This window comes from Gopherus evgoodei, chromosome 19 (assembly GCF_007399415.2).
Source record: "Gopherus evgoodei ecotype Sinaloan lineage chromosome 19, rGopEvg1_v1.p, whole genome shotgun sequence".
Classification (NCBI taxonomy): Eukaryota; Metazoa; Chordata; order Testudines; family Testudinidae; genus Gopherus; species Gopherus evgoodei.
Genome location: NC_044340.1, coordinates 982980 through 1008866, shown reverse-complemented (window position 1 = coordinate 1008866; position 25887 = coordinate 982980). Strand labels below are relative to the sequence as shown.

Sequence of the window (25887 nt, the reverse complement as noted above, 5' to 3'; positions counted from 1 at the left end):
CCTGGCATAGAGCCTCCTATGTAGGCATCTCTCCTTTCCCCTCCATGACTGAAGTCTTTTGGAACCTTCTAGCAATCAGCTTCCTCAGAATGAGTTCTGTCCTGAGAGGAGAATTATCAGCCATCAGGAACTGGGGAATAAAGCTGCCCTGCGCCGCAAGGTGTTGGACCATTTACTGATCCTGGCCAGGTGCTCTGGAACTGAACAGCCCCAGAGAATTGCTGACAGGACTATTCACTTAGGTAACTATTCACTTAGGTAACAAATTGGACTCAAATGTGTGTTTGAGTGACGGGCTTGTCAGATTGATACAAGCAGCTCTGATGAGCTAACGTGTATTATTAATGTTTGCCTCTCTAACACCCTGCATCCCCTACAGCAGTAATTATTTAGGGGAAGACAGCCGGGAACTGAGTGCTAGTTTCAAACTGCGAGAACAAATGGACTGTTCTCTGGGCCGCTGGACAATGCTAACTGCAGAACTGCCATATCTTCACCTTTTCAGAAAGTGTTGACAAGAGAACTCCTGCACTTGGCAGCACAGCAGACTCTGTAAGGAGCAAAAAGTTCCTGGGCCTGTGCTCTGCAGGTTTCACGGCACTCAGAAAGCTTCTCAGACATGTCGCTCGCCTGCCTGGAGCTGCAGGGAACTAAGACTTGGTTGATTTGTGAATCAGCGTGTGCAACTGTGAAGGTAAAACATGAGCTCTCTCCATTAGCTGGCATCCGAGAAGTTTGCTGCTTCCTGCAGGGAAGATGCAGTTCACTCTGTTGTGCAGCTTTGGGTTTTGTTTTAAGGGGAGTTGACCTGTATCTAGCTTATACCCAAATAAGCCTGTGCTAGGGAGGTGATTGGCTAATCGAGTCTGTGACTGACACTCATAAATGAGTGCACTAGGGGCAGCTCAGTGCTGATTGGCTGGTGTGTGAGGCTCAGAAACTCTCTCCAACAAGAGCTCTGGCCATTCTCAGTCCTGCTGCCTTCAGAGTAGGTGCTCCAGGCACAGCCACCAGGCGAGAGGCTGCTTCCTTCGCTCAGTCACTTAGAGGCAAGTGAAGAAGGGCAGACCTCTGCCTTGCACCGGGAGAGAGGATTTCCTTGCAGACCTGCAACCCAGGAGGGGAAAGGAAGCAGAAAGCTCCTGGAACTTGATTTCATTCAGCTTAAAGGATGGGCAGAGTCCAGAGTCCAGGAGGCCCCAGCTGGAGTGGAGCTGGGGCTCTGCTGGCCTTGGCGGCCGGACTCTTTGCTTGCAGTCATGCAAATGAATACGACTATGTGAGTTTCCAGTCCGACATAGGCTCTTACCAAAGTGGGCGATTTTACACCAAACCCCCGCAGTGCGTGGCCATCCCAGCGGACCTGCGCCTCTGCCACAGCGTGGGCTATGACAAGATGGTCCTGCCCAACCTGCTGGACCACGAGACTATGGCCGAGGTGAAGCAGCAGGCCAGCAGCTGGGTGCCCTTGCTCAACAAGAACTGCCACATTGGCACCCAGGTCTTCCTCTGCTCACTGTTTGCCCCCGTGTGCCTAGACCGGCCCATCTATCCCTGCCGCTGGCTCTGCGAGGCCGTGCGTGACTCCTGTGAGCCCGTCATGCAGTTCTTTGGCTTCTACTGGCCAGAAATGCTCAAGTGCGACCAGTTCCCCCAGGACGATGTCTGCATTGCGATGACCACTCCCAATGCCACAGAGGCTTCCAAGCCCCAAGGTAAGTCTCACTGGTGTTGGCCCTGTCCCTACTAACCCCTGGTTTTCCCCCCTTTCCTAGCAGAGCAGAGGCTGGCCTGAGAGAGATGCAGCTCCAGTCCAAAGAAGAACTCCCTCCAGAAGCGATAGCAAGAGTCACCTGAACTTTGCTCTGGGGTAGCAGCCCCTCCTCCTGCCTCAGAGGGGGGATGCGAAGGGACATTTTCTCTTTAGAACTTGCCCCAGCTACCACTTTGTGAGTAACTCCTCTCTGAGTGTCCCCTCTCTGCAGCAAGCGTTCTGACGAAGTTCAGTATCGTAGACACTAGCAGGATCAGCCTCTAAGCATGTAAACATTCTCCTCTGGGCTGGGCTCCTTCCTGGTGGTTCTGATTCTCTTAGGCTGGAGCCTAGTATTGATATCTGGGACCCATCTACCACCATTGACAGTGACGTGAAAGGGACGGCTGCTGCCTCTGTTCTAATGGACCTTTCCTCGCATTCCTAAGTCTCGTGGAATCATTTTATAGCAACAGCCCAAGCCACACGTCTAAACCTGTGCTAACCTGGGGAAGCAGTGAAAATAAACCTGTCAGGAACACCTTGTTTTCCTAGCAGCGCTGAAGTTTGAGGCTGGATGGGCTTGCTTCAGTCATGCCACAAAGCAGCCTCAGTGCAGCAGGTTACATGTATTTTAGAAAAACAAATCCTGTTCATTTCAGGTAAGGGCAGTAAACCTGGACCTGGGGCTGGAGTTTTGTACAGGGCAACGTTTCTGATCAAGAATTTTACTGTAAGTTAAACAGACTTCCAGGTTGTTTGGACAAAGCAGAGGCAAACTGCTTGTTTGATTCTATTGGACAGTAGGTCTATTCGATATTATATGGGCTTGCATGGATTGAGTTACACTAATCTTTGGTTTGTTGCTTAAAACTTATAAAACAAATACAGGACCTGGTGTTTAGCTCTCCAGTTCTGGATCCTAAAAATATTTCAGAGGTTGGCAGGAAAGAGAATATAAAAAAATGAAGACAGTGTATTTAAAAAGAGGTGGTGGCGCTCTTCTTCTGGTGCCTCTAGCTTCATTTGGAAGGGACAGGCTTACTTGGTTTTCCTGAGCTGCTTTTGAAGGGAGTTCGTGGCAGCCAGGGGAATAATTCCAGTGATTTATTCCCTGTGCGTCCAGGGTTCATCTGAAGATAAATTTGCCATTCGCTATAGCTGCTCAAATGCAGTTACCTTTGGCAAACAAAGCACTTTATGTTCTGCTCAGTGCTGAGGGAGAGCGCTTGCCCAGCCAACCTGGGTTTCTCCTCTGACTGTGGGTTATATAATATTTTGCTCCTTTCCACACCAGAAACTGTCCTGTCCAGAATCCTCCAATTATCATTTAATTTCCACTCTCTAGGGCAGGAAATGAACGCAGTCTGGAATCAAGGAGTAACGTCCTCAGAGTGTCTGTAAAAATTAGAGCACAGAGCACTTGCAGAGAGAGAGGCACAGCTCAGTTAACTCTTAGTGCTTAATAGAGTGGGGAGCAGGGGGGTGGAAGATACTTTCTCCCTGTCCATTCACAGCTAGGATCCCAGCAGCTGCCAACATGGGGGCTGCTCAGTTTGTGCAGAGAGTCAGAGTTCTGGTGCTTTCGTTCAGTAGGGATGGGACTGACCCAGTGCAGCAGAGGCTTCCACAGCATTTCCCATCTCCTGAACCTTCCTTGGCAGGAGGGAGGGTGACTCCTTGGAGAACGAGGAGCTGGATAGCCCCTGCTGCTGTGAATTAGAGCATCTGAGCCTTCAGTTTAACACTAGGTGGAAAAGGGCAGAGTGATGCCATGTTTGGGTTACTAACCTGACCGAGTGACAATGTGTGACAAGGAATGTGGGGGGAGATGCCATCTCTCAGGGGTCCCCTGGTACAGCGGGGCCAACACAATCTGTCTGGACAGCGGCATGTGGGATATGATATACTCTGTAAGGTCCAGCTATGGCCAGTAAATGAGGGGGTTGGGGAGGAGAGAAGCTTAGTCTGCTATCACATCCCCGTAGGGAACCCACCACTCCACCCACAGTCGAGGCAAGCTGGGCAGCCCAAGTGAGTTCCCAGGTACACTGAGAGTCCCACCTGAGAGGTGAGTGCAAGGGGTAGGACGTGGGGGAACAGCAGGGATTTGTGGAGCACAATCTCCAATTCTCAGGCTTTTGCTGGGTTTTGTCCCAACTTTATCTCTTGAAAAAAGGCTTTACTTTGAAGGAAGGCTGTGAAATCGCTGTCTTGAAAGGTTACAGCAGCTCAGCAGAGCTGCGCTCTCGTCTTCTGAGAACGTAGGAGGACTTGTTCTGTGCCTCTTGGAATTCTCAGGGCAGTGCTGTCCCCATATGCTTTCGCGGTAACACTCATCATTACAGATTCCCACCGCTCTGGGTCAGCCCAGACTCAGCACTTCCCGACTTCTTCTAAAATCAGTGCTGTTTTCAAGGGCTTGGAAAGAAGATCTTTCCGAACAAACTGATTCTGCTCAGCTTTCCCATATGGTTAGGCTCTGTCTACACGGGAGACCATGTACTGCTGCAGCTGCGCCATTGTAAGGTCTCCCGTGTACCTGCTTTATGTTGGTGGGAGAGAGCTCTCCGGTCAGCATAATTAAACCACCCCAACGAGCGGCGGTAGCTGTGTTAGCAGGAGAGCTTCTCTGTGCTGCTGCTTCTGTCAGTGTAACTTATGTCAGTTGGGAGTGGTGGTGATTTTTTGTCACTGACAAATGCTTTTCCTACAAAAGTGCTAGGTGTAGACATAGCTTCAGAAACGTCCAACTATAGTTTAAAATAAACACTGGATTTAAAACTCAGCACCCTCCCCTGGGCAGTGCTGATGAGAACTGTCTCTCTTTAACCATTTCTAACATGCTCACCTACAGAATATAAATATCATTATGCCATTCACGGTAGTCATTAAAGTCACTGTGTTACAATAAATGACGTCAACTCCAGTTTCAAGCATTTGTGAATCCTTTTCTGTGGGTTGCAGAGAGGACTTAGGTTAGGTCTGCACTTAAAAGTTACATCAACATAGCTACAGTGCTCAGGGGAGTGAAAAACATTCACACTCCTGAGTTCTCTGGTTAGGTCGACCTAGAAGCGGGTAGGTGATGGAAGAATTCTTCCGTTGACCTAGCTACTGCCTCTTGAAGAGGTGGATTGCCTCCAGCGATGGAAAGACCCCTTCCATCAGTATAGGATCCTGTAGCACCATAGCAGTGTCTCTGTAGTGCCCATAGTGTAGACATGGCCCTGTTCTATCAGCTCTTGAGAAACACACCCATCACAAAAGCTTCAGGATCCATTTACAGTTCACTTAAAAGCACAAATTAGTAACTAGGCTTGGGCAAGTTGTGGAAAGAAAGTACCAAAGTCCTCAGCTACACCCACACCTCTGTTAAATGGCATTCACACTCTTGTTTGCCATGAATGTTCACACAAGTGATTTTGTTTGTTTGCAAGAACATTCCCAGATAGCAAGAGTCTTTGGATGCCCGTGCAAAAGTGTGTTCACGTGAAGGCACGTGCTGGGAAAGTTCCTGCAGCCATCTTGAAATCCCTTTCACTTTTCTGGCTCCTGCTGGTAAGGCTTCAGTTGTCCATTTGAGAAAAAACTACAATGTGACATAGCTGACCATCACCTACCAGGGATAACAAATAGTGACTGCTGTGTGACCATCTGCAGGATATTTCTGCATCAGGCACATAGTTTCAAACAGAAAACATTTTGCAACAATCAGAGTGCTTGATCCTCAGTTAGTATCACTTGATGTAGCTGCAGTGACGTCAGTGAAGCGATTTACAGCAGTGGAGTCTGGACGACAGTCTCTTTGTGGATAACTGACAAACAGAAGAGGGTTCAGTTTCCTAGATGCATTATTTACTAAGATTTGTTTGAAACAAACAGCTAACAGGCAGAGTGACTTTGCATGTTAATCCCAACCACCTCCGTAATCTACAGCAACTCTGGGACCCCTCCCCAGCCAGTGTCTCCTACCCAACCACCTAGCAAAGAGTTGGACCTTGGACTGAAGATCAATACATGCAGGTGCTGAGCCTCTGCATGTCCCAGCACCTCACACTCCTGCAAATAACCACTGCAGAGCAAGTTGCAGAGCTCCCTCAGAAAGCCCCCAGCCTCCCAGCTATGGGCTGATAACGGACCGTTGAGGTGAATGAGTTGCAGTATAGCAGTTCAGCCTGGGCTTTTCTGCTGCTAAACCGGTGGGGCTGTTGGGCTCCTCTGGGTTGTTTTTTTTGTTTATTTTTTTAATAAAAAGAAAAATCCAAACTGAACTGGAGCCCCCTTACATTTCAGGTGCTGGGGCTTGTTTCCTGTTGACTTAAATAAGGTCAGAGCCCAGCACTGCTTCCCCCTCCCATATTAATAAAAACGAACGAACTCTTTCAGTATTTTCCCCCATTAACACCTTGGCACTGGAATTTGGTTCTGCCTCTCAAAGAGCTGACCTGCTGAATTCCTTTCTCCTTAAGTAGGAGGCGGTAAAGCCTGCAGGCCTACAGGATGCATCAGGGGAGTCACAGATTAATATAGCATTACACATTCCTCTTCCTGCCCCTGGAGTATGGCTGCTTGAAAGCTGAGTGGTAGGAAACGGGCAGCAGGGGAAAACCCGGCTGGGAACAGACTGAGGTTGTGTACAGAACTGCTGTCAAATGCAGAAAACAGCATGTTGGCCCAGTCACAGCTCACACCAGCTAGAAGATGCTCAAGCAAGGCTTTGTCCATACCTCAGGTAGTCTGAGCTCACTGTGTAGCCTGGGAACCCAGGCCAGCATCAATTTCTTTGCAGCCCCAGAGTGTTATTTTCGGCCAGGTGTGGACTACAGGGTTAGGTCGATGTAAGCTGTCTTGCATCAACCTAGCTGTGGAAGTGTCTTCACTTAAATTTGGCTCCAGCCGACGTAAGTGCCTCTCTAGCCAATTTGGTAACCCCACCTCCCCAAGCGGTGGAGAGTCACGGTCGATGCAGTGTCAGTGTAGACACTGTGTTGCTTACGGCGACTATTACTGGCTTTCTGAGGCCATCCCACAATGCCCCATGCTGACAGTACAATTGCTACATGGTGAGTACGTGCACTGCCGACACCAGGAGCAAGTGTGCACCTCCCAGGGATTTAATAACTGCAGGAGCCGTATGCCAATGTAAGTGAGGCTGATGTAACTTTGGAGTGCAGACGGGGCCTCAGTGCTGCTGAGCGTTGGCCCATGTCAGAGCTATGTGTTGTGTTGCTCCCCAGTTTGTACTGGGTCCCTCCTGGGCCCAGTGCAGGGGCAGTGGAGCTGGGCCATGGGCTGCAGGGAAAGACTCGGTCTGGTCACTAAACCTATTCTGAGCAGCCTGGGGGCTAGTGACTGTTCAAAGTCAGACAGCTCTCACAAGTGCCCAGCAAGGAGTCTCGGAGTCTGAAGAGTCCCCTTTGTCCTTGAGGGGCTTGCTTCCTCCCCCAGGGCATCATGGGGCTAAGAGACACATGCCTGGGAATCCTGCTGGGCCCAGATAACAAGTAACTTGTTTCACCTGAGTCCCGCAGGCATTGTGGGGTTGCCCTGCCCCCCAGTGTCCATACAAGCCATTCCTGGGAGCCAGCCAAGTGTCAGCTTCTGAATATGTATTGCCAATACACAGGACTTAATTTGTAATGAAAGAAGGGCGGGGGCTCAAGCAATTTTTTTACATTCCTAACTTATGTGCCAAGCCCAGAGGTGCCGGGCTCTGAACCGCTAGGCCCAGAGGTGCTGGGGCTCTGACCTGCCAAGCCCTTCTCTCCTCCTTCCAGCTGGAGATCTCCAAGAGCTGTGCAAACACTGGTATGTAAATCCTCACATCATCCTTTCAGGCAGGTAAATGTTACTAACCCCGGGGGGAGCTGGCGGCACAGGGCGGGACGGTGACCTATCCAGGCTCATGCTCTTACATCTGTGATGAGGAGATGAGTACTTAGCCGGCGTCCATGTGCCTTTCTCTGTGGGTTGCAATGGTAACCATAGGATAGCACATCCTGTGCCTTGGCCTGCACCTCACCAGGGGCCTGACATGCAGGCAGGGTGAACTCCAGCAGGGTGGCTGGAGATAGGATGTGACGGCCTTCTCCCCAGAATAGGGGCTGTACGTGCACAGCACAAGGAGACGTGGCTGTTAACAGTGTGTGAGAGAGAGGAGAAAGCACAGCTATCGTTAGGAAACACCACTGAGGCGCTTGGTCTGAGTGCTGGTGAGGTGGGGCTAAGTGTGCGTGTGTGTTTAAGCTTAGTTTGGCTGCTCTCCACCACACCTTCCAGCCTGGGGATCGCACAGTCCGTGCTCTGTGTCCTGCCATGCAGGGAAGCTTATGCAGAGCTGCTAATTGCTTCTCAGGTTGGGATGTTGAAAGGAATGTGGCGGAAAGACTTTAACTTCCACGAGGCATGCTGGGTGCTGCTCTGCCTTTAGATGGCAGCCTTTTCCCAGGAAGAACCACATGGCTTGTGTGAAACTATGTGACAACCTCTGCGGGCAGATATTATCAGCAATTAGCTCACACATAGTCTGGGCAGAATTTGCTGTTTTTTATATAATATGGGCAGATAACGTCAATGTTCATTTTTAAGGATTTGTTTTTTCAATTTTTATCATTTAAATGTTCACAGTTGTGCAAAATTATGGGTTTTTAGCATTTTTTTTCTGATTTGTTTCTATTTAAATTTTCACAGTTGTGGGAAATTATGGGGGGGGTCAGACAATTATTTAATGACAGCAGATGTTGAGACTCATAAAGTTAAAGCTTTATAACCATTAAAACGCAAGCTGTCAACATCACATGTAAATAGCCCTAAATCAAACGCTAACAAGTTCTCATGCAGCATTTTCCTCACTGTGCCTAGCTGTGAATTTTAATTATTATTGATGGAAATGTTTGTGATCAGTTTGTTTGTGTACGGTGAAATCAGTGTTTATTGACACTTACTGATAAAAATCTAATCCTTCTGAGCCTGATAGCTCCCCACAGCATCGGCCCTTCAAGCCACAGAGAGCAACAGCTGCTCTTTGGGCTTTCCCATGTTCAGCTTTGGTGTCATGGTCCTCAACAGTTCCCCTCTCTTGTGGGCATGCTGTGAAGTAACTCCTGGAGCTCCTGACCAAGTGGAAAGCACTCTGCATTTGCTCTCGAACCAGCAAGAAGTTTAGTAATGGTCTGAGGACACTGCTGCTATGGTTTATTGCTCACTCTTATCAGTAGGCTTCAAAGCATTTTACAAAGGAAGTCAGTATCATTAACCCCATTTTACAGATGGGGAAACTGAGGCACATAGATGGGAAATCACTTTCCCAGGTCACTGGCAGAGCTGGGAGGAGAACCCATGTCTCCTGAGGCCTAGGCTAGTGTTCAAGCCACCACTGATTTCTCCGGGTAAAGTCAGACTAGAAACTGTTCTGCAGCTGCTGGAAGTGAGAGGGGGCTTATACATTCCACCCCACAGATTGCACCTCCCTCAAGGTACAAAGCAGAGTGCATCCGCTGGTGGGAGGCTGGTTCTGACCTCACTCTGCACCCCAAACACCAGCCTGTATGCATGTCCCACGGGATGTGGGGGCTGGCCCAACAATGGGTTAAAGTGCAGTGGGACCAGACCCAAGGAAAGCCAGTGGACAGCACAGGAGAGTAGAAGGTCCACTGGCAAATCCAGTGTAGATGAAACTTCTGCTCACAGGTCAGTTATTCTGTGGGAACAGGAAAGGACTCTGCTGTCACTGCACCTGCCTGGAACCAGATTCCCTCTCAGCCAGCACTTTGCTGGCTGCAGTCTATGTCTGGGTCTGATGCTGGCTGGGACTTTCTGTGAAGCCATCTGGAGATGTATTCTTATCTGCCAAGCTCATTCTCATTTGAAACAAGTAGAAATTGGCTTGATTCACCCCCACTCAACTACAGGTGTTGGCACCCGCCAGCTTCCAGATGGGCTTCAGCAAGAGAGAGCAGCTTTAAAATACAGTGAGCTGTCTTGGTAGAGGCTGCACAGGGGATGTGCTGAGTCAGCAGATTGGCCAAAGGGTCAGTTACTTTCAGGACTTTTCTGCTGGCTCTGGGCCCTTGGTGTAGGGGGCACCTTGCTCTGCTGCTGTGCACTGGGGCTCTGGGGTAATTCCTGCCACCAGGTAATTCTGCTGCCATAAACCCTGCAGCAAGTCTAGCCCTGCTGAAAACATCTTTTACAGCCAGCCTTTAGGTGTTGAGTCTGCTAACAGGAGGAATGCAGTGAAAAGTCACACTGAATAATCGAGTTACAGACACTGAGGGAGGGGATCAGGGAGTCCAGGGCGCAGGGCACTGGGCTGGGATTCAGGAGCCTGGGCTCTGTTCTCACATCTGCCCTGTCCTGCTCTGTGACCGTGGTCGAGTCACTTCCCTGCTCTGCCTCCCTCTCTTACTGGGTCTGTGCAGCACCCAGCACAACGGGGAGTCTCCGGGGCTCCAGTGACACAGGGGCTAACACATGGTAAAAATCCTTGTGTGGAGAAGGCAATTATAGTTTTCACATGGGCTAATTGGCTTAACTCTTCAGCTCCCCCCAGTGTTTACCTCAGCCCATTAACAGGTGTACAAATGACAGACTGCCCCAGCCACATGGCTGTTTCCAGATGTGAGCTAATATGTGGGGAAATCCCACCTTTTCTCCCTAGTGTGGTGCATGCAAATAGCTGTGTGACTAACCTCCCAGATCTGAGCTGTTCTTGGGACATGCAGCTGCAGCCTCCTGGCTCTCAGTCCAAGCACTTGGAGGAGAATGCCCTGTGGCTTCCTCTGTCCATTTCATCCAGTTCGTTAATGTTTGGAGGCTGTATGGAAATCTTCCTTGACTGCTTATTGAAAAACAACATCCTGAGGAGTAAAATGAGGCCCTGGTTAAGCCCTAAGGGCTGGATCCTGCTCCTATCAAAGTCACTTGTAAATTAAAAAGCTAGAAGTGGTGATTGCATGTTATTGTTTCACAGGGGGCCTGTTCCATACATCCCTGCCCACTCCTCCCACCCATGGTGGAGAAAGAGAGACAGAATCCTTGGACATTGGATCATGAGATGAGCTCAATTCTAGGTGTTGCATGAACACTGTGGTTAATTATTTGTTCCCCAATAGCATTTAAAAACTTGACTGAGATCAGGGCCTCATTGGGACCTGCACATGCAAATAGTAACAGACAGTCCTTGACTCAAAGCATTTAGAACCTAATAGACAAGGGAAGGTTTATCACTCCCATTTAACAGAGAGGGACAGAATTATTGTGTGACTTGGATGAGGCTATCCAGGGAGCCAGTGGCAGAGAACTGAGCCTCTGCCTCCCTGAGTGGCAGGACAATGCTGTAAGCCCAAGACCATCCTTCTCCTCTGAGTTTACACCTCACTTCACATGGGATCTATTTCTGTGTCCAATAATCTTGAAGTCACTGAGGAGGGATGCCCATCCTTCTGCCCTCAAGAGCCTGGGGGAAAGCCTCCTAGATTAACAGATTCAACATCCAGAAGGGACCATTGTGATCATCTAGTCTCACCTCCTGGGTAGCACAGGCCAGAGACCTGCCGCAAAATAACTCCTGCAGCAGATCTTTTAGAACAACAGCCAATCTTCATTTAAAAAGTGCCAGTGAGGGAGAATCCACCCTGACCCTCGGTAAATGTTCTACTGGTTAATTACCCTCTCTGTACGTTGTATCAAGCAGAGGTGTATTCTTTTATTCCCTGAGAATCTCTGTCCTGTGAAAAAGGGCCCTCTAGTTTGATGTAACAAGAACAGAAGCAGTGTCTCATTTTCAACAAATGTATCCTTCAGCAGCATAAATCTGTGCTGCTGGGTGGTCTCAGCCTGTCTGCCGAGAGCTGGGCGCAGGGACCTTGAAACAGGATGGTAGTTCAGTACCTGGCTTTGAGCACAATGTACTCTCTTCACAAAGCGGATCTTAGGAAAATGACCCAGGATGGCATATCGCATCCTCTCCTAAGAGCCTCCTGCTGCAGTCCAATACTAAGCTAGGGCTCAGAGCGAGGCATGTGGGTGGGAGGGGTGTAGCTGCCTTGCTGCAGCCCAGGTTGGGTTTGTTCTGGGGATAACTCCAGCCTGTAGGGCTGTCAAAACTGCAGGCCCCCTCTGATGTATATTCCACCTCTGTGGCTGCGGGAGTCCTTGCTGTAGCCATGCCCTAGTGACAGAGGAGCCATCTCGGCGGGAGCCTCATCCCTTCTCTGCATTGTTAGTTCGGGATTTTACACGGCTGAGCCATGCTGCAGTGCCCTTGTGGTGATGCCCTTTCCCCCCATTCACTGGAAGCTTTGGAGGCAGCATGGAGTGATGCTGCTTAGGATCTGGCCCCAGAACAGCTTCTCCCTGCCAGTTTGGCAGCTGCCTTCCCCAGCTGGCTCCCCACCTTGCCCAGCAGCTCAAAGCCAGGCCGCAGTTCTGTGTGTCTTTGTTGGGTGCACTGTATTGCTCTTAGGCCAGCCCTGGGGAGGGCATCAGTCAGTTGTCTTGTGGCCCTGCTGCGGCAGAGAAGCCCAAGTGCAGTCAGACCTTTAGGAGCAGGAGCGGGGACTAGTTTCTCAAGAGCAGAGCTGTGGGACTTGGGGGCAGGGAGGGGCAGAGAAGCACCATTGCAGCCCAGAGCGTGGTTTGTAATGAGGAGGGACGGTATGAGTGCGGTGCAAAAGGAGAAACGATGGGTCCCGTGCTTCCCTCCACTTCTCAAATAAACAAGCCCACCAGCACTTGGTGGGAATTTCTGACACATGCTTAGTGGGGACTGCCCCTCAGGGGCCATCCCAGCAGGTGACATGGTGCTAAAACCTTCCTGAGCCACAGAGATATTGTGTGACACATAGACTCCACACACACACTCACTCTAGCAGTGAAGGGGTTTTGTTTGCTCAGGGAGGGGGGAGAGTGAGCTGAATCTCCTCAAAGCCTGTGGAAAATAGCACCATTGCAATAGGACCAGTAACAGGTAAAAGCCTCATCTCAGTCGAATAATTCCCTCCTCTCCATCCTTCAAATCTAAACAAACCTCTGACTGGGTAAGCTTTGTACATGTTTGGGTAACTCTTTAAGTCCCATGTTGGGCCACCAAAAAGATGCTATTAATGTAGATGGAATAACTCAATACATTTCTGGTTCCATAGCTTCTGTTCTTACCAGGCAGGATTTCGCCAGTCGGCCCTTTTGGTGTTATCGGAAGAGTGGCAGTTCTGCCCATTCGCTGAGCAGTGACTTGTGGCACAACTCCCAGCTGGCAGCCTTTAGCCTTCAGCGCCATTGTACGGGGAGCTGGGAACTGCAGAAGGAAGTTGGTGCAGAGAAATCCTGTCTGTAGGAGGCTGTGGCTGTGAGCCCCACTTCACCACAGAAAGTTCCCGGCCAGGGCTCTGGGAGCCTCTTTCAGCTGACCTGGTCTAGATTAGAAAATTAGCTACGTCTTTCAGCGGTGTGAAAAATCCACACCCTGGGAGAACATAGGTAAGCAGACCTAAGTCCCTGTGTAGCCAGCACTAGGGAGGAGCCAGAAGAATTCTTCCGAGATGGGAGAACCCCTCCTGTCAGCATAGGTAGTGTCTGTGCTGTAGTGTTTTAAATATAGACCAGCCCTCACTGAACGTTAACGCATTTCCCTTTATCTGCGCACCATGCCAGGCTCCTCATCCATCTGACAGCGGCTCCTTTAGGCCTTTCCATGGGTTTCAGGTGGCAAAATGTTTCCCAGGCCTCAGACCCTTCCCAGGGCTGGGCCATTGGTCCAGCACGTCATGGGATGCATAACAAATGCCTTGTGGGAGGGTAGCGCTGGTGGGAACTGGTCTGAGAATGTAACCAGTTTGGTACCAAATCTCTCCAGTTTGAGTGTGTTCTGTACTGATCCCGTCTCTCCTCCCTGGCTAGGAACGGCTGTGTGTCCCCCCTGCGACAACGAGATGAAGTCAGATGCCATCATTGAACACCTGTGTGCCAGTGAATTCGGTAAGGAAACATTCTGGCCTCCTCTTCTCACTTTCCAGAGTTTCTAATGTACATGAGGGAGGAGAAACTCAATATCATGCAGAGCCCCCTCTCCTTGGGCTGCTCAGCTAGTTACTGGCAGTTTCCTGTCTTGGTTAGGAAGTGCCATGGTGCAGTAATTTAGGTGAAGGAGAAGCAGCTCCGTCCTAGCATGCTGGGAGCACTGCATGGCTGCTGCAGGGCCACCGTGCTTTGCCTTTTCTTTCTGGTGCTTGCGTCAAAAACCAATGTGGATCCACCCTGCTGAGCCAGCAGGAGCCCAGATGGAAGTTCCCTTGGGGTGGCCATGGCTGTTCGGCTGAGTCTGGTTATCAGATGGGAAGTGCACTGTTGGTGCTGGAGCTGCATGGAGCCAAATCTGGGACTGCAACTCGCACCCAGGAGCAGGGCCTGACCCTGTATGTGTCCTGCATCGCATGTCATCATTTACCCATTGCCCGGGCTACTGGCCTGGAGCAGTGGAACGGCATCCCCAGTTGGCAGTGGGGAGCGTGGCCACTCAACTAGCAGGGCAGTGGGGGATTGGCCGCTGGGTTGCCTCTCTGCCATGCCCAGGCAGCTGCAATGTCACTCCAGCTGGGGCTCCCCGAAGCACTTGGGTGGCAGGTTTCTCTCTAGTAAATGGACATGCCCCTAGATGTCACTGTTGTGCTGTGGGAGGAGGGGAAAGGGGAGTGGAGAGATCAGGAGGCTAACAGGAAGGCAGGCAGTGAGGTATAAAAAGCTCAGGTGCTTACAACCCGGACGCAGCTGTGCCCTGGAGTTGGAGTGATTCAGACTTAGCCACGCAGGGAAGCTGGGGAGGTGGCGGCAGTGGGAAGTGGAAAGGGCGCATTCCCGATCGTGGATCCTGCCTTGCTTTGCTAACCTGGGCCCACGTGCAGCTGACTTTGGGGGCTGGGATTGTGGAGGGGGAAACTCCCACACTCCTGTTCTGGGCAGGAGAGAGCTCGGTGTCCCCAGTGGTGCTTTGCCTTTCTCCACCCTACACAGTGGGCCCTGTGGTTAGTCATCCAAAACAAAGATGTTTATTTCTGCAGCGGCCTCCACCCTGTGCAGTTATGTGCAGTTCCAAGGGCCTGCTCTCCGGGAGTAGAGGCAAGGACAGGCAAGGACAGCATGGGGTCTCGCGGTCTCTCTGATCAAGCTATTGTGATTTCCCAGGACTTGATAAGGTCTCTGACAGCCAGAAGCCACTTATTGTTCCCTGTCCCACTCTGCAAACCCCTGTCATCACCCACCTCACCCAGATTACTTCTCCCCTCCTCTCTCTGGAGCCAGGCCATTGCAGCTCTGGAGTTATACTCCTCCACACAGCAGCCTCCCCACTGCCCGTGGCTCTCCCTGGGAGGCCACCCATCCCTACTAGACCCTGCTTGAGGCAGTTCATGGTCTTGCCTCCAGCACAGGCGGGTCCTCTGTGCGGAAATGGGGCAGCCCCTCCTGAATACCGCCATCTCACCCTGTTAACTCTGCACTGCAGGAGACATCACCTAGTGTCTGTGTTGGCTGCAGGAGGTGGAGGGGGTTTGGTGGTTGCTGTAAAGATTGTTAGGCGCTCCAGGATTAACATGGCTTCCTTAGCACATTTGTGTTTCGACAGCGTCTCTGGCTCTAAAGCCATCCATGTGGGGATTTGTGTCCTGGCCAGTCAGCCTGTGGTCTGCCTTGGGGAAGGCTGCAGCCGAGCTGAGCTGGCTCTCTGCCTGGAGCGTAAGTAAGATTAGTAACTGCGAGTGACATCCCAGGAGCCTTGCACCTGCACTTCGGCTGGAGGAGAAGGGAAGAACGTATTCCCCATGCAGACTGATACAGGCTCTCAGCTGGGCTGAGCTGCTCTGCAGAGAAGGCGCCCAGCACCCACTCTCTGCTGGAGCTCTGGCACTGCTCACTGTTCAAGTAGGAGCATTTTTGACTCACATGGGAAGGAAACTCCTTCCAGATGCCTCCCAGTCATCAGTGACTCTTGCAGAGTAAACTTTTAGCAGGTTTCCCTGGCCATGTCTGAGACAAGGGAGGAGTTTGCAGTAGTGGGGCCGTGCTGCTGCTCAGTAGGACCCGCTCCTGCTGTCTGGCCATTGCAGAGAGGAGACCAGTGTGGTTCAGGCTGAAGTGGAGGGGACAGAGCCAGGCTCTGTGGTTGGTTCAGGGACATCATCTGTGCTGGGCTGCACCCCTGCTGGCCAGTCTAGAGCTTCAGGGGGATCAGGTGTGCCAGTCAGGTGGTTGATGAGTCCAGGGCTGGTTGAAGTGAATGTTCTGAGCTCCCTGGCTGACGTGCTGCTGACACATTGGAGAGCCAGCCAGTGCCCTTAGTGACTCCATTTTCACGTAAAATGCAGCATTTTCCCTCCAAACCACCCTGGCTGCGGTCCTCTGCCATTTGCAGGAGCCATCCAGACTTCTACCCTCTCACCGCCTCCTCCCACAGCCCCATGGGGCAGTCTGTGTGTTTACAATAGCTGCTCTATGGGTCACGGAGCCCCCGTCTCTGCTCGGACCCGGAGGTCAGGAAGGTTCAGCCAGTTAGTTATCTGATTGGCCAGCCATTCACCAGCGCCAGGGAGCAGGGGGGTCCAGGAACAATCCTGGCCATCTCTATTGGAGTCAGCGCAGAGCAAATGAACCACAGATCCTCCCAGGCCCCTGTCAATCAGCATTGCCCCGGCCTGAGAGAGTTCTTCCTATGGCTCCACTCAGTGGATCACTCTGCCTTTCTCCTCTGCTCCCTCAAATGAATAGTGACCCAGGAGACACACACATGATCCTCTGCCCCACCCCGGGCACCTGGTGACCCAGAATGCTGGGTACTTTCAGCTATTGCTTTAAGGGATTGAACAAAGATCCTCGGGCAGGTGTCCCCACTGTGGAATGTGTGTGTGTGGGGGGGGGGGGCGACAACTCAAAGGTGGGTTTCTTGAATGTAGATGTAGTTCCAGCTGGCTGAGCTGTGATATTGAGAGGGCTTCAGTGGCTTTCCTGGGTGAGTCTGTGTGATGCAAGAGGTCAGACTAGATGATCATATTGGTCCTTTCTAACCTTAGAGTTGGTGAAGAGTCAAGAGTCTATTCCTAGCTGGTCCCACAAGATGCAGCCTAAAGCCCACAAGGCAAATGTGTGCCGCATGGCTAGTGCAATGCAGGCACGTCTGAGCAGGGTCAGGGGAACTATGTTGCCTTGTCCCATGACTCTGTGCATTGCCCAGCACATCTGCCCAGGGGGAGTGGGGCTGCAGGATGACAGTATGGCTTAGAACTTCAGAGTCATCAAGATGCACCCAAAATTTTGGATGCTTCTCAGAGCTCCTTTGGCCTGCCAGACTGCTCTGCAGGACTTGCAAGGCTTCCTGGTGCTAGGATATCCAGGCAGAGAAAAATAGATGAGAAAGGCTATGCTGGCTGCTCCCCCTGGCCGCCTCTTGAAGGCTTGTGGTAGGCTTGGATTAGGGGGGCAAGGTGGGAGATGAAGAGGGAGGCCTGTCATTAGTGGATGCTCAGGTGTGGCTGTGCAATGAATTCAGTTAAGTCCGTTATCTACTTCAAAGTGTCACATTCCAGCTTCGATTCATGCTTTTGTGGACAAGGCACAAACTTCCAGCAATGAGCGAGTGAAAATCCCCAGCGTTGGCCTGTTCTGCTGGCTTCCTTTTGTCAACTCGGCGTTTGTCTGCCAAACCCATGTGCAACTTTTGCAGCTACAGAAAGCAAAAATAAGCCCTTATGGTGCTAGTGTTGAGCAATGAGGACAAGAATGCAGAGCTGGTGGCTTAGTATGTGAGGCAGACAATCATAGCTAAACAGAACTTAATGAAAAATATTGTAAGGAAAAATATCAGGTTTTTTCAGATCAAACCAGCATTAACTGTTTTTGACATTCTTGCCGGTAAATGTAACTTTCCTGGAAGGTTCTTAAAGGCCTTTTGAACAAGGTGTGCATTTGTCAGGGATTAGCACTTGAATGTGCCTTGTGCCAAAGTGTGCTATGCAATCCCAAACCTGCTCAGCATGCAGGCCTCATTACCCTTTCTGCTAGCAATGAATGCTTGACTCTCCACAGATTTGATTGGCCAAATGTCCCAAGCTCAAGGCAGATTTTTTCCAACAGAGAAAAACATATACAGGAAAACCTATGTAATTGCTTCCCAAGAATGCATATGCTTCAGATTGGATCAAGTAACAGATGTGGAAGCCAAAGTGGAGTTTGAATTCAATATGGCAGCCAGCCTGCAAGCCTGCTGTCTTTAGAAATGCTTGTTGAGGTGAGAGAAAGCAGTCTGAGTTCTGCCCTGTTGCACAGGTCTCCCCTCACTCTCCTGAATCATAGAATGTCAGGGTGGGAAGGGACCTTAGGAGGTATCTAGTCCAATCCCCTGCTCAAAGCAGGGCTAGTCCCCAACTAAATCATCCCAGCCAGGGCTTTGTCTAACTTTCATGTTGAGACTATTGGTTACTGTAAAGAGAGATGAATAAAGGGGGACATACATGGTTAAGGTATTCAGAATAAATAATGGGACAGAGAAGGCTGCTGGGGATTGTCTCTTGTCCCAAAGCACCGGAACCAGGAAATGGAAAGGAGGCTAATTCCAAACTGATCAGAGGAAATATATTTTCACACTCACAGTTATCTGGTGGAACTCGCTGCCACAAGATATTATTGAGGCCAAGAGTTTAACAGCATTCAAAAAGGGATTTACATTCATACAGGTAAAACTAATATCTAGAGCTGTTGTAGTAAATATTGAACACATTTTGGGAAGGGATACAAACTCTTCTGCTCTAGGATAGGCACCATCCTCTAGCTATTGGGGGCCGGGAGGAAACTTCCTGTGGACAGGTTAGCCCATCAGTCCCCCACTGCAGGGTTCTTGCACCTTGCTTTGGAGCAGCTGGTACCAGCTACTGCCAGGGACAGGATACCAGGCTAGATGGGGCCCTGGTCTGATCTGGTCTGGAGATTTCTGTGTTCCTAGAAATCAGGCTACATGATCATTAGCAGTTGAACACCAGCATCTATAATTTTATTTCATTCCTGTTTTCCATCAGATCATGTCTCTGCACTGGACTGTCGACTCCCTCTATTTTCTCCCCCTGTTTAGCAATTCCCTTTTGGCCTCTCTAGCATTACATGGTGATAGAGCTTTCCCTGAGGTGTGTCACATCCTTCTCCCATCGTGTCTCGTATGCACCTTATCCTCACTGTTGGACTTGATCTCAGACAGCGGCACTTGCTGTCTGCTATCTGGTTTGCTCTGTCTATAAACAGAGGCTTTTCTTTGCTGTTAGACGTCTCCCGTGTCATATCTCCTACGCTGACTGTGCCTGCTCTTTGCATTGGACTCTGCAACTCTTCTAGAGTTTGCAGCTCAGCCACTGTGGTGACTGCAGCAATTGGAGCCAGCAGTACATTGCACACCCAGTCTTTGCTCTCGCTTAGTCTGTGTTTGGAAAGGGGGAGACTTCACTTGTGAACAAAGCAAATCCTGTGATATTTTGTTAGACCTAGCTATGGCTTTGCCAGGAGAGAGGTGGTGTCCATGCCTGCTGAGCCCCATGGATAGTGTGCCAGCAAAGAAACTTCCAAGCAACTGCTAATAAACCCAGAACGCCAACCTGCACTTTATGGTTGAGTGCAGGGAACACCTACAAGCACTGCGTGAGCACCAGAGCTGGTGCACTTAAAGGGAAAGTGTAGCATCTACAAACCCACTTCGCTCAGAGCAAAAATAAATAAACCTAGGAGCAAGAGCTGTTCCCTGAAGTCAGGCTGGCAGACTCAGAACAATTGTCCCTGCAATGCACGTTACATCCACAGTGATTGGAATGTGAGGAATGAGCCATTATGGGCAAACACTGGGAAGGGAAATAAACATTTAATCACACGCTTGTCATCAGTGTCTTGTTCTGAATATTCTTCCCAACTGCTGGGATTGTTACACAACACACCAGGGTGGCCAAATCAGAAGTATTCAGGCCCTTAGTGGAGCAGCCCAGGACATTAACTAACCCATATGGCAGTTCAATTATTGAGAAACTGTTGCAACAGAGTCTATGGGGTGGAAATACTACTTTGGAGACAGTTCCCTGGGCCAGGCTGCCCATGTAGCTAGCTCCCCTCAGCTCTCATAGTGTTTGTGGGGAGATGAAGCAGTTGGGTTAAACTTAGAATAGGCTCTAGGACCCTGCAAGGTGGGAGGGTCCCAAAGCTCAGGCTGCAAACCGCAGTTAAACAGTCCTTTAGCCAGAGCCCCATGAGCCTGCCCAGCCTTGGGGGTCTAACTGCAGTGTAGACAGACCCTTAGATGCTGCCAAAGAGCTCATGCCCCAACCAGCAGCTCTCAGGAATATTCCTATTGGCTCTACTCAGGTATTATTCTGGGGTATAAGGTATATAAATCACTTGGGAGTGGAGAGTAGGGGGAGTCCCCCTCAAACAATGTCGATCTAGAAGCCTGGGGTTAGTGATATATGCCAGCACTGCTAAAATCTACCCAGAGTCCATTGGCAATGGCTGCATATGCACATCAATTGAAATATAATTCTAAAAATTCATATGATCAGAACCAGAGTTACAGCATCTTCAGATCATTGTAAGATCCTGAAGTTTTACTGTGATTTGACAGATCTTGAATTCCTGGTGTTCTCTGGGCCCCAGACCATTTGGAGTTCAATAAGTAGATCTGTAAACCCACTGCAGTGTGTGTGGCTGCACGATAATATAGACTCTGGGACTCATTTTGTTTGGCCTGAACTTTTCATAGACTGGACTATTATGGAAATACATGTGCCATGTCTTGCCATTTTTAAAAAATAATGTTTTTTATTTTTCAAGAAAAATGCAAAATTAAACCAATGCAATGGGTGAGATATTTAAATGAATAAAACAAACATCATGACAACACCAAACATACTGCAGTATACTTTATCTTCTTCTTTGTTAGTCCCAGATACAGGAAAGAGGAATAGGGTTGGCATGTACTGGTTGAAAGAAAGTTGTTTTAGCAATGACATCACACAGGAGCTCTGTTACATCATAATGGCATGAATGCATCCATCTGGCACTAGATACTAGTGTGTTTTCCCATGTTGTCATTGATGGATTTTTCTCTCCCAAACCTGGGTTGGACAGTTCTTTCAGCCATTCCAGATCACCTGGAAGTCAGTCTTTGTTTCCCAAACCAGCATGACACTGAGGTGTACTTGTATTTTTTAAACAAGTGCTGAAGCTATTGCGGGTCTGAAGTTCAACCCACTCCTCTCTTTTCCCAATGCCTCTCCCCTGGTTGTCCCAGACTCCCAGAAACTGTTTCTGTTTGAAAACAAAATGCTCTCCCAAGTCTAGAAAAGTCTCCAATAAGCTGATCAGCACATGGCTGGTGTCTGTTGTGGATGAGTTTCCTGGTCCTGCTTGGCAGCTGGTGAATCTCAGTGACAATGGGAAGATGGCCAGGTCTTTGATATCCCTTTGTGACCATGTCCATTTTCACTGTTGTTCTTTTGGGGACAGACTCATGGTTCATGCAGCTGTAGTTAGCTTTCCAGCTCCTGCTGCTGTGTTTTCCTCTCTCCGCTAAGCGGAAGTCCTGAGGAGGGTTAATAATGCTGCTTCCAAATCTGCCCAGTCAGGAGGGTGGGAATAAGAGACACTATAGCTTGATGTATTAGCTACTTAGTTAATTCATGGTACTTGCAAATGTGCTGGTGGGCAGCATGTTCCATTTATACCAGGCGGTGGGGGGGAAAAGGGGGCAGAATGGAATTCTGTGAACACCTGCCATGACTTCCGGCCATAGCTGGGGGGAGGGGGATGTGAACCTTTCGTGTCTTGCTCTTTTGTTCATGTGGCAGGGAGGTCTGGGCATCGGACCTCTGGCTCCACTCTAGCTACCCTTGCATGAAAGAGGGTCAGCAGCAGGTGAAACTAATCGATCAGTCACCTTTATCCATCCTGCCATTCACTTCCATGGCTTGTCCTTGTTTTGACCAACAAACGTCATTTGTCTATGTCATTTACTTGTAACGACAAGGGAGCTTGCAGTGGTGGGTCATGGCTAGCAACCACCCAGCCAGTCTTTGTGCAGGGACTTGGGTTACCGCTTTATACTTTGACAAAAGTCTTTTTGGTGTCACTAAAGACTTGCCAGGCAAGTGAAAGTGACTCAGAGGCAGGATTCTGATTTGCACCGAGGCAGTTGGCTTCAGTACTTCCCATGACACCAGGAGGAGATGTCCTAGCATCTTGCTGGTCCTGCCTTAGCCGCACAGTTTCAAACAGCACATGAGCCTGTTACCAGTTTCCCCTCCAGAGGATGAAGGCTAGAGGGAAAGCAGGAAACATTCAGAAGTGCCTTGAGCCCCAGTCGCACCATCGCATCTATCCGCAATGTCTTTCTCTATATCTCCAGCCCTTTCTTTTTAGGCCAACCATAGGTAAGGCATCTACTTAGCTGGTCAGAGAGGTCTCTCCCGTTCACCTACAAGAAAGGCTTTGGAGGACAAGTCGTTTTTTCAATGAATGGCTCTGATGTTCTTCATTCTTGCCCTCTCCATCCCTGGAACTGTGTAAGTTCATTTCCTCTCTCCCCACAGATGTTCCTGGTATTTAGCTAACACCTTCAGCTCCTTTGGCAAGCAGCACCATTTAGAAACAGTAAATCTTACCTGTGGCTTTAACAGAGAGGAAAGTGACAGGAGGAGTGTCAGCACATTTCAGACCCTGCCCTGGGCGGCTGCTCCAACCTGTTAAGAGCAACCAATTAAGGATGCATTAGCTTTTGGAAAGTTCCTCAAAGGGCTCTGGATTGTGCTTGAGATCTTTGTTTAGTCTTTGAGGGATACTGTCACATGGGTGATTTATCAAGCAGAACTGTTTATCTGGCACTAAAATAAACTCTTAAAATGTTCAGATTGAGATTTCTCGTGAATTTCCACCAAGGTAAACACTGGTAACTGGCAGGTTACAGATTCTCTGTCAAAGCCAGACACATACAATAAATGTTTAAACTAAAGCTTACTATAAAGGGCAGCTGTCACTGGGTCCACCACACCTCTCTGCTCTCTACAGCCTTTTCCCATTCATTCTTGTAATCCTAGTTTACACTTCTAAAGCTTTGCCTTCATCCCAACGGCAATTTACAGAGTAGGCTTAAGCATTTCTCACCCACTGCTGAAATGCAGTCATGTCTGGGGTGGGAGGCAGCAGCAGTTTAACAGCACACAGCAACAGTATGCAGCTAATTAGGAAATGAAGTGAAGAATTCTGTATCCATTTGAAACCACAGGAGGAATGTTAGGGAGTCAGGACATTGGGGTTCACACGCTGAAGCCTGGTAAAAGTGCTAGGAGGATCTTTTATGAGCACAAGTGGTGAGGAGCCAGTGTTGCATTTCATGCATTTCTCCAGCAGTCCCCTAGCACCAGCACTGACTCACAGGGAAGCAGCACTTCCTGTAGAGCCGATGGTTCCTTGAAGGCTTCTCCTCTGAGTTCTGGTGCAGACCGACCTTGCTACGCTTCTGATGTCTGACGGGGTCACAGCCCCCTGCACTTTCCTGGGGGCTGCCCAGAGAGCTTTCTGTTGGCACTTTGGGGTCTATTTTCACACAGCCTTGGGATCCCTGATGAACCCAATGACCTGAATAGCTTCACTGCAAAATGTGATTTTGTTCCTTGTTATGAATAGGAAGCATTTCCCCGTGTAACCAGATGGCTGATGGTGGGTGAGGTTTCCACATCAGCTGGGTGATGTGAAAGTGGTGCTAACACATTTCTAGCTATGATGGCAAACACTCTGCCAGAACAGCTCTCCCCTCCTCACCTTCTTATAATGGCGAAATAACTGGCAAAATTCTTTACAACTCTCCGAAGAGGAGAGTTGTGTCTAGGAGGCGAGCCTGGAAGGAGTTCTGAAAGATAGGGCCTGGCATGATTCATAGGAGGGGGAAGATAAAGGAGAATATTTACATAACTCAGCCTGTCTGTAACACTTGGCTGCAAAGCCCAGGGCCTGTTGGGAATCCCAAGGTCAAAGGCAGGACCATGCACAGCTAAGCTGAGGCTAGAGGAGCTGCTTTTCCTAACACCCTTTCTCATGGGCCATCACCCTTCATAACATGAAAGCTGTTGGGAAGAGACGGGGCTTTGAATAATTCTTCCAGCCCTTGTAATACACGTGAGACTTTGTTTCCTTAACACCTATGATTATTATTGTTATGGTAGCATCTAAAGACCCATATCAGGGATCAAGGTCCCATTGTGACAAACCTGGTACCAGTGAACGACTCAATGCCCTGCCCTGCCCTGCCCCAGGCAGCTCACAATGTCTTTGTACAAGGATAACATCTCAGTTGTACAGCTGCACCCAGCTTTAACAAACACCTTCAAGGTTGAGATTGTTCAAAGTGGTGAATGGATCCGTGCCGCAGCGCAGCCTTGCCTCAGCAGCAGGCACTGCACCTCGTCGGGCGCTTCCCCTGGACCACCTGCTCAGGGCACATGGTCCTAACCGCAGCAATCGTAAGGACAAAGGGGCAGCTGTAGCCTCCACACGATGGCAGTTCAGTGGGATGATGGCATGGCACTGGGGTGTTCTGTCTTTGGGAACAGCTGGTAATGGTACAGTCTGTGCCTGCAAAGGAATACCAGTTCTGGGAACAGGTGTCATGTGAATGCTGATGGGTTACAGATACTTGTGGCTGGGATGGTGCTGTTCTCACTCTTCCATTGTGGGAAGGGGAGTGGGACCTTGTTATTGACTGACACTTCTCTTCCATCTCTGAAGGGGAGCAGAGCCAGAGAGCCAGAGACCAAGCTGATGTCCAGGCCAGAGCTGTCTGAGGGGAGTGAGGTTGGAAGAGGGGGAATAGTTCACTCCTAGCAGGAGTTGGGTGAGTCTCTGATCCAGGCTGCTCTTCCATGACTCTCAGTCACTTCTGACAAGCTCCTGGGTCCCAGGCTGTAACAGACACTTCTTTGTGATTCATTCTCCTCTTCGTGAGCAGTGGGAGAGCAAGCCAGGCAGCCCAGGTGTAACTGGGGTGTGTTGGGATGACGCTTCCACACACACAGACCTCACGTAGGTGCAGCTGAGGTTAGATGTTCATGGCTTGAGCGTTGTGCTTGGTCTGAGGCCTGTGTTTTTGGAAGGCAGTTGGCAGAGCTGGAGCTGGCACTGCTGTATGTACTGTGGGGTGGACCCTCTGTGTGGGATCTCTGAGGTCCATGTGTAACATCTAGCGCAGGTTCACTTGCCCACGCGGGGGTAACGTTTGGAGGATTGCTTGCTGGCTAGGAACAAGGCTGGAGAATGCACTTTCCAGTGTTAAAGATTTTTCTTTGTGCAGCTTTAGAGAAAACCTCACTCTGACATGGGCCTCTCAGACCATCTGCTTTGGCTTTCACTGTGTGCCAGTAGCCAAGGAGCATTATGGCTCAGTGTTTTTGAATCAGGTCTCAGAGACCTGCAGGGAGCAGAGGGGCCTGGAAGGGCTTGGGCAGTGAGCAGAGACCTTCAGAGAAAGGGAGGTGGGAGTTTTAAAGCCAGAGCAGTAGTTTTGCCCCTAGACTGTCGATTGGCAAAGCCAGGCAAGGCACAGTTCCCATCAAAGCAGTGGCTTTCTGAGTCCCAAGAACACATGGTGCCTTCAGGTTGCCTCTGTGTCAAGCCCACTGACTTCCATGCAGCAGAGCAGCTTTTGAATCAATGGTGAGATGCTTCATGTGAGATGGTGACATGGAGCCTTTCCACAGCCTCGGTGCTCTTTGCAATCATGCTCACAGCTCCATTCTGCAGAGGGGGAAACTGAGGCAGAGCAGGTCACCAGCAGAGCATCTGTGAAACAGCTGGGACTAGAACCGAGCAGGAACTCTTGGTTCCTGTCCTGAGCACTCATCTCTCTCCGAAGCAGAGGAAATGCTGTAGTGCACACAGATGTTCTCCCTGGAGGAGACACAGCTCTGCAGGAGGGGGCAGAGCGTGTGTTGCAGTACCCTGAACTCCCAAGTACTTGGCACAGCATGGCTCAAGTCCTGATACTCTGCAAGTGTCTGGAAAATTCACTACGTGGCTGTTCAGAATGTCGGAGGATCAGTGGGGAAATGTCTCCTGCCACAAGCCCAGGA

At 49.9% G+C, this 25887-nt stretch overlaps 1 protein-coding gene across 1 annotated transcript in view; it reads left to right on the top strand.

Moving 5' to 3' along the window:
- Positions 1–490: 490 nt before the first annotated feature.
- Positions 491–25887, top strand: part of SFRP1 (secreted frizzled related protein 1) — a 47717-nt gene continuing 22320 nt past the window's right edge. The window contains exons 1-2 of the mRNA XM_030538084.1: positions 491–1715; positions 13655–13732. Of these exons, the coding sequence (XP_030393944.1) occupies positions 1172–1715; positions 13655–13732 (622 nt within the window). The 5' untranslated portion in view covers positions 491–1171. The remainder of the gene's footprint in view (positions 1716–13654; positions 13733–25887) is intronic.